Below are 17186 nucleotides of genomic sequence, written 5' to 3'. Positions count from 1 at the left end.
CAGAAGGCATGGAGGGGGTTTGTTTTAGTTTTTGCAAATGAACCCTTCTCCTCTACGTATGCACGTAGTGAAACATATTTTGGGGGATGCTCCCATAAACTAGATACATAGGAGGTCCTTTATCAAACGGGTGTAAAGTAGAACTGGCTTAGTTGCCCCTAGCAACCAATCAGATTTCACCTTTCATTTCTCACAGCTCCTTTGGAAAATGAAAGGCGGAATCTGATTGGTTGCTAGGGGCAACTAAGCCAGTTCTACTTTACACAGCTAAATGACCCCAGTAATGACCCCAAATGACCCCAGTATTATGAAGGAGATCACACGAGACACGGTTGTAGTTTTTTAAAGTATTTCTATTTATTAATGAATAATCACATCCACTTGCCAGATATTTTACTTCTGTATCAAAATGTATGGTTACAAGGGTCATTATCTATACTTCTAGTGGTATCGGAGAGCGGACTTCCCGTTGCTAGCGCTTGATGCAGGTCGTTCAGATGGTGGACAGGGCACAAGGACATTTATATTTGAGAACTGGCATATCAATAGACGGCAGGGACAAACAATTCATTGCAGGTAGGGTGGAGAAGTTCTCCGGATACTGTGCGTGCTCAGACCTGAGGAAGAAAGGAGACGTCAGGAGAAATCACATTGTGCAGCCAAGTGTCGTAAAAGTCATGCTTCAGGTTCTGTACATGTTTGCTTGCTGTCAATGAATGGGGTAATTTATGGCTAAGGAAATGTCATCAGGCCTGTACGGTTTGTATCACGGATTGTGAACGGATACATTGTACAAGCGCTGAGGGCAGGAAACAGATTTGCTGCTGATATCAAGTTCCCTCCTATCGTAGCCATGCAAATCTTTCAGTAGGGGTGCGGTATTATTCACAGGCAAACACTGGCGAGGCAGACCATAGTAATATTATTACTCAACTGATAAAGGGAGCATACTTGATGAAAGTTTTCTAGGGCAGAATTACTATTGAAGATTTTCTTATGGAGTTTTGGGTTATAGTAATGTACTTACTGCTTCATTTGAAGGTGTGACTTTCTGTACCTCCGCGGCCAAATCCTGGACAACACATATATGTTTAGAACCACATATAAACCTACAGGTAATTAATGACCACTATACTATACCGTACTGTGCTATACCATACCGAACTACACTGTACCATACTATACTATATACCATATATACCGTACTATACCATACTATACTATACTGTACTATACCAAACTACACTATACTGTACTATATTATACCATACTATATACTATAAATACCATATTATACCATACAACACTATACCATACTATACTATAGATCATACTATGCTATACCGTACTATACCATACTTTACTATATATCATACGATACTGCACTATACTGTACTATACCAAACTACACTATACTGTACTATATTATACCATACTATATACTATAAATACCATATTATACCATACAACACTATACCATACTATACTATATACTATAGATCATACTATGCTATACCGTACTGTACCATACTTTACTATATATCATACTATACTGCACTATACCATACCGAACTACACTGTACCATACTGTACTATATACCATATATACCGTACTATACCATACTATACTATATATACCATACTACACCATACTGTACTATACCATACCGAACTACACTGTACTATATTATACCATACTATAAATACCATATTATACCATACTATACCATACTATATACTATATATCATACTATGCTATACCGTACTATACCATACTTTACAATATATTATACTATACTGTACTATTCCATACTCTACTATACCATACTATAAAAGATGAGAGAATTTCCGCTTATGAAATTCGTTTGCGATTCGTTCACTAGTAAAAGCAGAATTGCGTTATAGATTTCGTTACCACGGACCATAAAGCAATTCTATGACGGAATGCCTTTAGAGGCATAGTAGAAGTCTATGGGCTGCAAAATGGATTCGTTCCGTTTCCGTTATGCAGGGGAGTCCTCTCAAAATATGAAATTCGCTCATCTCTACATACTATATTATACCGTACTATACCATATTATACTATACACTGAATTCTCACCTTTTGGTCCAAACAAGGCACTATAACAAGGCGCGTTGCAATAGGGTTTTCCCTCATGCTGAAAGAGAAAGTGTGCAAATTAGTACTGCTAATAATATATACTATAATAATATACCTAACACATTATAAGACTTTATTGGTTAGAGTAGTTTATATCTTTTTATGTATATTTATGGGTATTACAATTTAAAGGGGTTGCATAAAGTTGTACAATCATGGCTGCTTCCTTCCTTGTCCATAGGTTGTGTCTGGTATTACACCACTGAGTTGAGATATCAGAAATGACCCATGGACAAGAGTGATACTGTGTGTGCGAGGAGGCAGCCATATTTTTTAGCCTCCTACACCTCTTTTAATGCTATAGGGAATACATATGTATGATCACATAGAGTGATCCCAATAACCCTCCTAATTCGGCATCCTACGGACATCTCCATCTTCTCTGCATCTTACTCACTAGTTGCACTCCTAGATATTAACTCTCAGGTCAGAACTTCAAGCGGGGTCATGATACTAACATTAATACTATCATATACTAAAGCAGGCGATACATATTAGATGAATGGCGGCCCAGCCTGCTTGTTTCAGAGAGACCGACTGACCATCTTGTGTGCCTCCCAACTCTCCCCACCAGATCGGACCCGACTTGGCCCTATGGCCACTGCAGGCAATCACTGGCCTCAGTGGTCACACGTGCTAGAACGGACCAGTGATTGACCACAGCGGTCACAGGCCCAATCCACTTCCAGTCCGTCAGAGAACCAGAAATGGGGCAGGGGTGAGCAACACGATCAGGTGAGCATCCTTCTAGGGACTGAAGATACGTGAGGGTTTTTAGTTTTTTTCCTTGGGCACAAGTTAGGACCATTGGGGTTGTCAGCTCCCCTTTAAGTTTATAATGTATCGTACCTCAGCGTGACTCCCCGGAGTCAGAGTCTTGCTGCACTTCTCACATCGTAGGCATGGTCTATGCCAGTCCTTATTAAGTGAGGTCACCCTTTCAGCTGCAACAAAGAAAGCACGCAAGTTAGGAATCTGATGCTTTCATCAGTTTTGTACATTGCATGCCTGCAGAGGACATCACGGAGACATCATAGCTATGGAGACGGCTGACATCCTCCTGTTATAACATGCACAAAACAATGGAAAATACACTATGTATGGGTCTGTATACTTTAGGTTGAAATGTAGAGCTGACGTAAACCTTCATTCCAGGCAAGGCAAAGTAATATCACTAACCCCCATCGCTGCTACTGCTAGAAATTTGAAGACCGAAACGCCCCAAATCATAAAATGTAGACACTTTAGTGTAACAGAGAAGTTCATTGAAGACGTTGTGTGGTTTTGGAGCTTCCTGTTCCAGAAAACAAGCCTCCATTGTCCATTACTGGTATCTACATGTAACAGCAGAGATACCATAGGCCAGAGTCTACTCCTACTGAATCATGTTTCATGCATTATTTACAGCAGATCAGTCACCAGTTTGACTGGGTTGGACAGATCAGCTTTACACCAGTGACCGAAAAATGGTGGCTGTGGTCCAAATGCTCCCACTCGTCCTCACTCCTGGTTTCCCTTATCTGTGTACTGCACAGTGTACAGTCCCATGCATGGAGCTGTGTACTATCTGTATTATAAAATATTTCATCTTTCGCCCCCTCCCGAATCTAAAAGTCTTTATGATCAAGCTCTGGATTTGTCTTTGATAGTAGTTTGACTATACATATGAAGGCTTGATCAGATGGAGATCACCTACATGTCCACATCACAATTTGTGGACACAAATGTGAGGTCACCCTCCATTTGGTGAGCTGGATATTTGGAGGCTATAATGTAAAATTACAGTTTATGCATAGCCACCTCAACACCGAAAATGGGGAACATTGGACACAAAGTGATGTCGGGCCTTCACACCGAGTCCAACCCTCACACCATCAAAGTTCAGTTTTGTCATACTTCCCAAGTGTTTCCTTTTAGAGGGGACACTCCCTATGTTTGACCCTTGTGGCCTTGTCCCTCTTTTCTTCATAAATTCCCTTCTTATTGACCTGAAAATCAGATGTGCATTAATAAATTTACTATATTGCTCCAGAAAATATATAGTTGGTGCAAGGTGGAGCTTAAAGGGGTTGCTTACGTTTTTGAAACTAGCACCTAGCTCCAAATCCTTCTGGAGTTTAATGTTATAAAAAATGTAGTAGAGCCACTGAGTTATTTAATAGACTGTATCTGTATAGAGCCACCTGCTATTCTTTTTCCTTATCTTTCTGTCCACTTCACTGAGGTGGTCTCACATCCTCAGTTGTCTCCTTCAACTGCTACCAGCCGTATCTACTGTCAGAAGCTGTGACCGTTACAGAGAGAGAGAGCTGCAGCAGAAAGAACATGCCCTCTGAGCTGTGATAGGGATAGGGCTGCAGCAGAAAGAACATGCCCTCTGAGCTGTGATAGGGATAGGGCCGCAGCAGAAAGAACATGCCCTCTGAGCTGTGATAGGGATAGGGCCGCAGCAGAAAGAACATGCCTCTGAGCTGTGATAGGGATAGGGCCGCAGCAGAAAGAACATGCCTCTGAGCTGTGATAGGGATAGGGCCGCAGCAGAAAGAACATGCCTCTGAGCTGTGATAGGGATAGGGCCGCAGCAGAAAGAACATGCCCTCTGAGCTGTGATAGGGATAGGGCCGCAGCAGAAAGAACATGCCCTCTGAGCTGTGATAGGGATAGGGCCGCAGCAGAAAGAACATGCCTCTGAGCTGTGATAGGGATAGGGCCGCAGCAGAAAGAACATGCCTCTGAGCTGTGATAGGTATAGGGCCGCAGCAGAAAGAACATGCCCTCTGAGCTGTGATAGGGATAGGGCCGCAGCAGAAAGAACATGCCCTCTGAGCTGTGATAGGGATAGGGCCGCAGCAGAAATAACATGCCCTCTGAGCTGTGATAGGGATAGGGCTGCAGCAGAAAGAACATGCCCTCTGAGCTGTGATAGGGCCGCAGCAGAAAGAACATGCCTCTGAGCTGTGATAGGGATAGGGCCGCAGCAGAAAGAACATGCCCTCTGAGCTGTGATAGGGATAGGGCCTCAGCAGAAAGAACATGCCTCTGAGCTGTGATAGGGATAGGGCCGCAGCAGAAAGGACGTGTCCCATTAGCTGCCAGCTTAAAATAATCCAGCAGAACAACTGAAGCAATGAATGGAGAGATCTCTGGTTCCATGCGAGGTACAGGGCTGGCTCTAGCTTTTGTCAGGGAGGGATTGTCATTTTTTAATCATGGTATAACCCCGTTAAGATGTCTATATTCAGATGATTTTTGTGCTAATACAGATTTTGTTTTTTAAAGCATATACAATTCATATTCTTATTGAGAGGTATGGGTTTAGTAGGACCATTTGGGGTCCAAATTTAGGCAACTACCACCCTGAGCAGAGCATAGGCTTTTGACTCCTTTATGGTGGAAGCACCCAACCTGCCCGTGTACTTTACACTTCAGGCCTCAGCTATGGCCAGCTCTCCTTATCCCTACTTCTAAAATGAAGTTAAGCTGAAGACTTTTGGATGGCTTTGATACTTTCTTGTGATTTATCGTGTGTTAAACATCAGTCTGACAACAGCATTATGTGAACATTTCAGTTTTGGAGTTATCTTGACGTTCCTTCAACTTTGTACTGAGCAGCTGTATTACTGCTGGTAGCACACAAGACAGACCTTACACTACTGCTAGACGATAACCAGGCTTTGGGGATATAGCCAAATGAAGGACATGGTTTTAGGGCGATACAATCTACAGTACAATACAGTAGCAGTTTATATTAAGCATATGCTCATGTATGAAGAGCCAACAACTAGTCATTGTTCTTATTCTTTAGAGGTTCTTACTCTTCTTAACCTGAGCAGTAAAACTGAGTCATGTCTGACATTCTGGTTGCTAAGGATGCATTTGCCTAACAACCAAAGAGTTCATAATACGGTTGAAGGACATCAACTCCTTTGTAACATATCTTTCAGATTAGTCAGCACTCAGCAGCACAACTATTACATAAAGGGGAATTCTGGAATCAGAACAATAAGCTTTAGAACACACAGCCATGTCTGTATATCTGTCTGTAGAAAACCGATCTGTGAAATACAGGTGCATTCCGTATTTGCTAACTTTGATCAATAGAAAAGAGGTTGTCATTGGGAGACAACCCCCTTAAAGGGGTTTTCTGGGATTTTTGAACTGATAGCCTATTCTCTGGTTGGGTCATCAGTATCTGATCGGTGGGGGTTTGACAACCGGGACCCCCACTGATCAGCTGTTTGAGAAGGCTCACAGTAGAACCACGACCTTCTCTCAGCTTTGCCTAGGCCAGTGATGGTGAACTTTTTTGAGACTGAGTCTCCAAACTGAAACCCAAAACCTACTTATTTATCGCAAAGTGACAACACTGCAATTTAACCTGAATACTGAGGTTTTAGTTCAGGAAAAACAACTCATACTTTAACATGGGCCGGACTGGGACTTAAACGTAGCCCTGGCACACCAACCTCACCAGCCCACATACAAAATGGCTACACAGCGATTTGGGCCACGACAATGACCCCATATACAGGGCAGTATAATACATAGGTGATAGTCTCCTTATATACATCCTCCATATACAGGGCAGTATAATACATAGGTCATCGCCTCCTAAGCATCATCCATATATATAGGGCAGTATAATAAATATCTCATCGCCTCCTTACAACATCCATATATACATCCTCCATATACAGGGCATTATATTAGATGGCTCATCATCTCCTTACATACATCCTCCAATGGAGAACCTCCATAATATGGAGTCCCTATACAGGCCTGAGGGCTTAGGCCTACCTACATTGACTCCACTGCGCGCTGAGGCTACAGGGGGAGGGCAGGATTCAGAAGCTCAGCAGAGTGTCTGACGTGCTGACGTCCTTCCTGAGCACGGCAATGTTTCCGATGTCCCACACAGAGCTAGTGGAGAACAGGAGCTCCACCAGCCAGGACACGTTACATTTAAGGAGTGGACTGGCGACCCCCAGATTGCCAGTCCGGGCCTGCCTGCCTATAATCTGTTCTTGTGTGCATGCCCACAGAGAAGGCTCTGAGTGCCCCCTCTTGCACGCATGCCATAGGTTTGCCACCACTGGCATAGGCCATGTGACGTCACATTCATCAGGCACATGGTTTAGGCGCAGCTCTACTGTTCTATGATACTAACATATGTACAACGCTGTGCCTGGTGAGCAGAAAAATGGTTGTGGAGCTATTGTGTGCGCCGGTGCCTCCTCAAACAGCTAATCAATGGGAGGATAGGTTATCAGTTCAAAAATCCCAGAAAATTCCTTTAAGGGCGTTGTCTCCCAATGACAACTTCTTTACATCTTCCCTATTAGGGCCTATACATGTCCTAGAGGGGGTCCCTCACTCTTCAGTTAGACTTGCTCCCTCTGTGTACTGTATTACATAGTTGTCCATTTATCTGAATGCAAGCAGGTGATTTCCCTTGAAGGACCTGTTACATCCTGTTGTTCGCCAGGGGTTTCAGAGGCAACAGCTTATTTAGAAGGACACTACCATAAAAAAAAAATAATATTCTACTCTGCACCTGGTAGCCTGTGTAACACTAGCCTGTTATAGGTGGGGCGAGCAGCCTCCTCCCTCCTCCCATTGTATTTGGGATCTTACCTTGGAGGTTTGTGGTAGCTTGGCTGTGAGTCGGACCTTAGCACCTATCAGACAGTGTTCACACACTAGAGGTAGGTTTAGCGGTAGGTCCCGCTCAAACTGAGATACCTTGACGGGGTGCGCTGGCTCCGATATGTTCTTGACAGGAATATATTGGCTAAAGTCTCATTTTTAACATCTAGCATGAGGGTTTAGCCTTGTATTTTCTGTGCACCTTTGCAGTGATTTATTTATACTCTGTAGTCTGCCCTTCACAAAAGACCTCATCTATTTATCCCCAGGACTGTGACTGTGACGAGGGGACATCCTCTGCGTCTGGAGGAAAGAAGGTTTGTACACAAACATAGAAAAGGATTCTTTACGGTAAGAGCAGTGAGACTATGGAACTCTCTGCCTGAGGAGGTGGTGATGGTGAGGACAATAAAGGAATTCAAGAGGGGCCTGGATGTATTTCTGGAGTGTAATAATATTACAGGCTATAGCTACTAGAGAGGGGTCGTTGATCCAGGGAGTTATTCTGATTGCCTGATTGCAGTCGGGAAGGAATTTTTATTCCCCTAAAGTGGGGAAAATTGGCTTCTACCTCACAGGGTTTTTTTTTGCCTTCCTCTGGATCAACTTGCAGGATAACAGGCCGAACTGGATGGACAAATGTCTTTTTTTCGGCCTTATGTACTATGTTAAAGGTGGCTAATTTTCTGGGTATAGTTTTTTTAAGTCACTCCATGTATTCTACTTCACTTGACTTTCTCGGTCAGACCATTCACGGGGGGAATTGAGAGAAGGGGATGAGTGACTCAATTAGAGCATCACAAAATACACTGAGAAATGCAATGCTCTTCTGTGGACATTTTTATCTAGGCGGACAACAGAGTTGTCATACTGTCATCCCATTTCTACACCTACTATTATAGTAGCAGATAACACCTTCCCCTCACAGCGGTAAACTGACAATAGAATCCCTGTCTGTGTAGGAGTTTTATTTCTCTGTGCTAACTGCTAAAGAAGAAAAATATTTAGTTTATTTTTTAGTTGCATAGTACTGCTGAGAAAAATGGGCAAAAATTCGACACAAAGTTGTCTTCTGTGAATTTTGGCCTCATAAAATACCCCTTTCTAATAAAACAATGGCTCCTCTGAGGGATCCCATTTGTCTCCTGATGTTTCTAGCAGGCAGACCTGCACCATAAGAAGAGATTGTGCAAGTGAGACAACTGCCTTGATGAGGAATGATCATAAGATGTAGTGAGTGACGGTCAAGTGGCCCAGAATTCCACTGTAAACACTTCAGTCATCTTAGGATGAGGCTGGGCATTCTATATGGTGCACATTGAACCATTGTGTTATTTGTCTTATTAGCTTTGGCCAATAAAACTACTTGTACCAAGGTGTTAACAATCCTCCTTTGGTCAACAAAGCGATATAATACAAATACTAACAAAGCAACACAAATGCAAGACGTTTCAGTGCAAATAAATGATAACAAAAGAGCTCGGAACAGAACCAGGGGTTATGAACTTCATGGGTGAAAATCGGCAGACATTCCTCTGATGTGAAATATCCTGAAATATTGTTTTGGAAGGCATTGATATCTTTAAAAAAAACTGGTTGGTAGTGACAGCTATTGTTGGGCAGCTGAGGTTTACAGCTTGTTTGGCAGCTCTACAGGCCTTGGCTTAAAGACTATACTGTCCTGTGTTACTGTGCTAAAAATAATCAAACAATATCAACTGTACCCTCCCATGAAATGGAAAGAAGGGTGAAGCTGTGTAGCGCCTGAAAGGGAGCCTGTCACCTGGTTTGGGGTCACCAAACCACCAGCATGGCATTATGCAGCTGGGGTTTCAGGTCCAAAATCTGCCCATAGCAAACGTATTCATCCTCACAAATGAAAGCAAATTCAAACTTACTAGGAGAAGAGTCCAGGAATCTTCTCTAGTGGCATCAGGTGTGTGCGTATTGGACGATAAAGTCGAGGATGGACACTTATTTTGACTGCCCGTGTGCTCCATGTGCAGTGTATGTGAAGTAAAGCGTGGTGTAACCTCCTCAACTTGCACCTGATACCAGTGGAGAAAAGTCCTGGACTCTTCTGCTAGTACATTTGAATTTTATTTACTTTCGTTAGTGGGGATAAGTGGCTTTACTACAGGTAGTTTGGGACCCTAAACACCAACTTTAGTAGCCGCAAACCAGGTGACAGGTTCCATTTAATGTCTGCCTGATGCCTTCTTACAATGGGTTGAAGGAAGTCTTGAATGTATGCACTGCCCTTTCATGACGGGCATCCATGTAAAACCCTCCCTGCAGAAGTGATATATCACAGACATTGTGACCTACTTTAGAAATTACATACCGGTATATACCCGTCCATCATTTGACATGGATGTTAACCACTTGTGAGGCCCAGGCACCATGGTTTGGCTGGTGAGGCCTAAGAAGGAAAGGTTTGAGAAGTCTGGCTATAGAATGTGTCTGGTCACAAAGACATAATATGTTCCAGCCTTTAAAAAGGATAAGCAAGACAGGAGAAGCTGAGACTAGTTTTGGTCATAGGGCTTTAAACCCTCGTCAGTGTTTGTTGTATTCGGCTGGCACCTGCAATTATATTGTTTGTATTGGGTTTGATAGGTGTGTTCAAAGGACTTTGAGTCATACCATTATTTTATTATAAATTCATTTTTAATACACTTGATAACGTATCTGTGTGTATCCTGCCCGGATTGCTATGCCATCGGTGTGGTGGGGAAATTTCCAGTTGCAGAATACCGTGCAAAATCTTAAGCAGATATCTTATCAGAGCATATTAAGGTGGGAGTGTTCCACTCATGGCCATATTCTATGAGCCAGAGAGGAGAGGCACTATCCAACAGCGACTCCCACTCAGATACACTCCAGTTGTCCATGTATTTCCCTAATGGCCATTTAAAGACAAAAATCAGGTAGGACAAATTGAAACAAAAAATGAAAATGTTATTCATCCAGATAAACATTCTTATACATGCAACGAGAATTAAAAGTCCACACAGAACAAAAGATAGAACAAGGGGCAAAGTAGTATATGAGTCCTTATTGTTCTGTCTGGATTTTTAACTCTTGGACGGTGTATGTCTAAAAATGTTTATCTGGATTAATAACTTTTATTATTTTATATGAATAATTTTAATTTTTCATTTAATTTTGTTCTACATGATTCTTGACTTTGGTGGTTCATTTCATTGAATGGTCACCATTTAATATTACATTTCTTTTTGGCCAGCACCAGAAAGCATTATCTCGATTTTGTAAGGGGTTCCAGGCGGCTGCCATATTCGACAGGTCGTCTGTGATGAGACTTTAACAAGGTGACTAAAAGCTTTTTATAAGAAACCTAACATTACCGGTCATCGTCTCCTCAAAGCTGGCCAATCTAGTAATTTAAGAATTAAGAAGTCAACAAAACAAGGACTTAATGTTCTCGACTGGTCCTAGAAAATCGCTATAATTTCCAAATTGCATAATATAGAATAACATTGTTGCTATTGTGTTTCCTGACCTTTCAATGCTACTTCCAGTTTCAAAACTTACCAAAAGAGGAACTAATATTAAAAAATTCATCTTTATTAAATTTGACTGCTGATTCCAAAAAAGCATAACCCACATTTAATATTATATTTATATATATATATATATATATATATATATATATATATATATACTTGCCATCTACTGTATCATCTCCATCTGTATCTATACACCTTCCATATCTGTTTGACCTCAGTTATCTCCCTTAAAAGACAAAGGAAAAAATGCCCAGTCCTTTTTGTTCCCCTTAAATCAAATGGTTCAGTCAACTTTTCTCTTGAGAGTTTCTCCATGAGAAAACCATCTTATTATATCTATGAGGTGCTAACACCTAACACTAGACAAAAGAAATGTAATATAATAAAAATACGGTATATGATATGGAATTGGGGGAGCTATCACTTGATAACTTGGCAGAATTGCTGTCCAGAGGTCTAAGATACCTAGTTGACAACCCTGTGGTTGCTGTTAGAGCAGACATATTGGTTGGCACTCCAGAAACAGACACAGCATCGGGCTGATGAGCCCAAGCTCTGACATGTAAAGGGTCCTAAAGGTCACGCAAAAGTCTCATTTGGAGCCATACACTTACCACTGAGGTCTAGCTCTTATGAGTTGACTCCTAGATAACTAATTAGACCTTACTAGTGACATGTCCTGAGTGTTCAATGGTAAAAACAAAGTTTATACTACAATTTAGAGTGAATATGCACATGTTCTTTATAGATAAAGATAGGGCCCTCGGGATCATCTCTTCAGGAGATCCAACACTAATCAGATTCAATATGTGGCTAAACATCTTTCCAAATACCTACACACCCAACTTGACTGAACACTTCTGGAAGCGCATTGGAGATGTTGAAATCCAACATGCTTGATCCTGCTTTGCCACCTAAATCTGCTTTCACAGGAGAGTTGGGAAATCTCCGCGCACATCGACTAGTTGGCTCGTCCCACCTAAATCAGTTGTTTCATCTGAGAGTCATCTGATCTGTAGGGCCACCATAAGTGCCTATGACTTTAAGAATCACCAAAAACTACCCTCGAGTCTATGTAAAACAATTACAGTCTTGACTTATCTGCATTGAGATTTAAATAATTTTTTTAAGGATTTAGGAACACTTTAAGATCTGCCATTCTTCTGGACATTGGTTAATGGTCAGGAGACACTTCCTCAAGCATTAGCTTAGACCTTGCTGTATATGGTTATAAGAATAAAAAGAAGCGTAACTAATGACAAATCCTATTTAAATACTTTCTAAATCTTAACTCTAATATTGAAAATCAGCTCTAAAGATAATCTAGAGGCATCAAGAACATGTTGACAGTAGTAGGCTCTAAGTAGTACACCATGGTGCAGTCAGGGCGGGCTTTAGGGTGTCTGCCTTGTGTGCTCCTGCTGAAGGGGATGCCACAGAGGACATAGTGCCTAAGGTTGGTGACCAGCATGAATCCTAATATTTATTCTATACTAGTATTATTTAGACAATGTATAGCACTATATAGTTAGATTATGTAGGAGTTGTTATTTGGTCTCCTTATGTTGATATCATTTGAGCACTGTATGCTGATAGTTACTTAGACAGACATTACTATTAGACTAACATATGGAACAGAAATGTGAGCACAATACATTTATTTATACATGATATGACAGTACACACACTAATGGAGATGAAGTGACTGCACAGGGCACCTCCCAACAGAAGGTTGGTTATAGTTCATAAAAACAAGTCAAGGATAATCAGTGATTAGACAGAACTTGCAAAAAAATGTGTTGAATCTGTTCTTCGCATGAGAATCTATAACAATACCAGCTGTCATACAGATGGTTCTGTACAGTGTTGTGAAGATTAAAGGAGCCCAGTGACGCTGCACCCAAGGGTATAGGAGCACTGTATAATTTAATGTATGACTTGTAATTTTGCCTATACATAGCATTGTGTCAATCCAACTAAGATGTTTGCTGAGCATGGTTGGGACTGAAAAACAAACAGTGTGAGGGTTTCTGATTGCTGGATATTACGTCTTATCATAGTGTCAGCATGATCTAAAGCAATTACTGCTGGTAAATAATTCATGGTAATGATCTTGCAGAAGTTAGATTTGCCTGAACGAGATGGCCCATGGACTACAGTTGTACCATATATATATTATGACTCCAAGTAATAATTAGGGAAAAGGACTGAGGACAATTTTGATTAAATTTTTTTTAACCAAAACCAGGCTATCCATGTGATGATTGACTGTCTGTGTATTAGATTCTCAACCAAAGATTGCCCGTCTTTTTCTTCCACACACACATTACGTGGTCGACGATCCTACTGAGATTGGCAGGTTCGGTTAACATTCATCTAACTATTGTGCCTACCTTAAGTCTCCCAGAGCGAATGGTGGTGCCACTCTGGATCATAGAGGTGAACCCTAATAAGGCATATAGACAGGGGGTTTACTTGTAGAAATATAATTTGGCCTAAACAATGGTTAATATGTGACTTTTCATGGTTCTATTTTAAATGTTCTGTCTACAGGGCCAACATTCATTGGCTCTTGGTCGGAATGGGAACAGTGGGGGCAGCAGAAGACCACTTGGGACTTCTCCACTATAATTATCTCTGATATGTAACTGGAAATGTGTGGTCAAGATGCAATGCTCTTATGGCGTTACTAAGTTTTGACAGAAGAATGACAAGGATGAGGTTTGCACTATATTATAGGGTTGACAAACATCTGAAACCAATTATGTCTCGAAAGAACACAAGGAGAAATGTCCACTCAGTCTGCAGGCCATCAGACCATCAAATGTACAGAGCAGGAGCAGATTTTAGAAACAAGATGTATACCGACATCAGGTAAACAAGTCCTTAGACACATCTGATGTGGTTCTTATAAGCCAATTGGGTTTGTCTCCAAAATGATCTGGCAGGCTCCTAAACATAATTGCCTGGATTTAAAAGGATTTTTGTGATTCAGCTGAAGGCCCATCTAATATCTTCCACATGTTCTATTTTTAGCCTTGGATGATGCTCTAACAAAAAGTACCAAAGAGGATATAGTCAAGAAGGATCAACTGTAGAAGAGCCACAGTATGTGACTGGGCCAACAACGAGTCAAGGATTTCAAAACCAAATCCATTTATGAACAGAGACCTTCAGGGCCAAACAATTTTTGTACTTTTTAGAGGAACGCTATTGTTTTAATAGGGTTTTATTGAGCTAGGTTCTGTAGAAACACACAGGATCTGCATAATACAGATCCGAAAATATATTGCAGTAGGATAAAAGGACTTGGTTAATTTTTCATGAGTTCTTTGTCCTGTATAGAAATGGCCTTTCTAATGCACCTTTTGTCAGGGGCGATCACAATAGGGTTTGGTTGGGTGATGGGCGTGGTGTTCATCGAGCAAACCTCAGCTTATCTTGCATCACTGATATAGCCTCAATGGAGATTATGACGCCTAGGCTTCCTACGTCAAACATCGAGGCCATCAAAGGATCACGTTGGTTCATTTAGTTAATGGGGGAGATTTATCAAAACTGATGTAAATTATAAAACTGGCTTAGTTGCTCATAGGGGCCAATCAGATTCCACCTTTCATTATTGGTGGCTATGGGCAACTAAGCCAATTTTTCGTTACACCAGTTTTGATAAAACCCCCCCAATGACTACTAGACATTGGCAGAGATAGTTTCCAGATCATATGATTCAGAAGGGGCAACAATCGGAACAAATGCAGATATTGTCTCTTATTATACAGTAGGTGCACTGTTAAAAAATGATCCTTTGGTTGACTATTTGAACTACTTTTCCTCCTTGACATGAGTTTCACTACAATTTTACAAGCATTGTACTGTTTCTACTATGTTGACAACCTCAAAACTCTATATATTTCTTAACGTATGAACCTGCTTGGCACATATTCTCAAACCAGCATGAAAAATGAAAAAAAAAAATAGGCTATAGTACCCTCATGGACATTTTTTACCACCTTTCTAGCCAGTCTCTGTCCTCCTTCCTCTGCTCAATTTTATTGTATCATACAAGTATGCAAACTGCTCTGACAGGGTGCGGTTTCGAAACGTCCTTTGAACTTGTGAAACCCTTCTTTGAAATAATTAGTTAACCAGCAACTTTTCCTGCCTGAATAAAATACCCAGGAGGCACAACAACCAGAGGAGATGATCGCCTTGTCAAATATAATCCCATGGTTTTCTGTTAAAATTGTAAAGAACTAGGTTTGGTTATAGTGTTCTACAGAGTATTGTACTTTATTGGTACATTTTGTTGAATCACAGTCAAATATGACATTAGTTCTGCTACATCTCTGTGGTTTTAAGCTGTGGTTGATACATCAGCATCACACCTTGCACTGCATTTATTCCCCCCTTCCCCTGTGTATAGAAGAAACAGAGACATATATGGAGTTTGGACGCCTTGCAGTAAGATCTGCTTCTGGTGTCAATATTGCTGGGTGAGCAGACGTTCCTGCTTGCCTGCAAACACTTTGGTAATCTCTGTACTGTCCTACAAGAGCAAAGGGCAGAAGTGCATGACTGATATCAGTAGTTCACATATCAAGCTCTGCAGAAACCTTTAGAAGCTCCACACTTGCTTAAAAGTGTGTCTTCTACATTCCTCAAAACTTTGCACACCATTTACTGTGCATCATATGATCTCTCATGTGCACAGAGACTAAATCAAAATTTTTGAAACAGCGCCCCTTCGGTCTATTGGCTGTGTCTGGTACTGTAGCTCAGCTTCATTCACTTCATTGAAGTTTAGCAGCAATACCAGACATGCCCTATGGATAAGTGGGAAGCTATTTCTAGATAAAAAGAGATGTTACTCTAGAAAAAAAAACATTTCTCATTTCAGTAAGACTTTGTAGCATAGTTACAGTAAGTTATTCATTTTTTATTTTTTTTAGATTATCATCTATGGGGGGGTCACAATGATGCAAAAAACAATCGGTGCAGTACTATTCAGCTCTATAAATGAATTATGCCCATACTGAAAGACGCATACAGTACAGTGCAATCTATTATATTTTCAATAACATAAGTGATCTACACTCATGCCTCACCTCGGTTTCTTAGTCAGGCAAGGTGTCATTATAAGCATGTAGGTCAATATAACCAAACGTGAGATAACCAGTCCAGAAGTACGTCAATATACCATAAAATGACAGCGTTTCATAGATTTCAGCACTAGACAGTCTATTTTTTTTGTATTGTGCACAAATTGCAGGTTCCTACAAGAGTTTACTTTTTCGCCTCTAGCTTAGGGGAAGCTGAAGGCTTAGGTCAGGGTTCTGGATGCAGTTTTGGAAGCCAAAACCAGGAATTCTTACAAAAACAGAGAAGTTGTACCTGTCCTTTAAACTTTCTCTTCTTTTAGGATCCACGCCTGAGTTTGGCTTCCAAACCTGACCATGTGGCCGCACCCTGAGGTGGTGGTTGTGGTGATACTTACCAAAGTAGACTTCCTTCTGACACTTAGGGCACTTCGGCATGTTGATGCTGATGCTGTGGCCAAACTCGGAGTGACTGCACAGCAGCTCAGCTCATGTTTTAATTCTACATTGGGAGGGACCGAGATGGGAGTGTAAGCTACTTTGCACACGGCTTTTAGCAGTGAGGTTAACTCTTAAAGGTTGCATGATAAGATCAGATGCCTCCTGGATGTTGTTCTTGACCTGCTGTTTAATACTGAAGTCAATGCACACCATCTTTCATCTGATTAAAGAATTGGATGATACCTGCTCTATGAAAGCGATAAATGTTTGTTAATTAAATCCTTTTCATCTAACATCTGATTATCTGGAAAG

General features: G+C 41.1%; 1 protein-coding gene across 1 annotated transcript; it reads right to left on the bottom strand.

The window, feature by feature from the left end:
• Positions 1 to 335: 335 nt before the first annotated feature.
• On the bottom strand, positions 336 to 16986 carry CRIP1 (cysteine rich protein 1). Its single transcript, XM_040412844.1, has 5 exons — positions 16832 to 16986; positions 3011 to 3105; positions 2102 to 2159; positions 1028 to 1072; positions 336 to 617 (listed from the first exon to the last, which is right to left on the bottom strand). The coding sequence occupies exons 1-4, from the start codon at positions 16869 to 16871 to the stop codon at positions 1032 to 1034; spliced, it is 234 nt and encodes a 77-aa protein (XP_040268778.1). The 5' UTR covers positions 16872 to 16986; the 3' UTR covers positions 336 to 617; positions 1028 to 1031.
• Between the last annotated feature and the right edge of the window lie 200 nt (positions 16987 to 17186).

This window comes from Bufo bufo, chromosome 11, assembly GCF_905171765.1.
Source record: "Bufo bufo chromosome 11, aBufBuf1.1, whole genome shotgun sequence".
NCBI classification, from domain to species: domain Eukaryota; kingdom Metazoa; phylum Chordata; class Amphibia; order Anura; family Bufonidae; genus Bufo; species Bufo bufo.
Note: the sequence above shows the minus strand (reverse complement) of the source record. Positions and strands in the feature narration are given on the sequence as shown.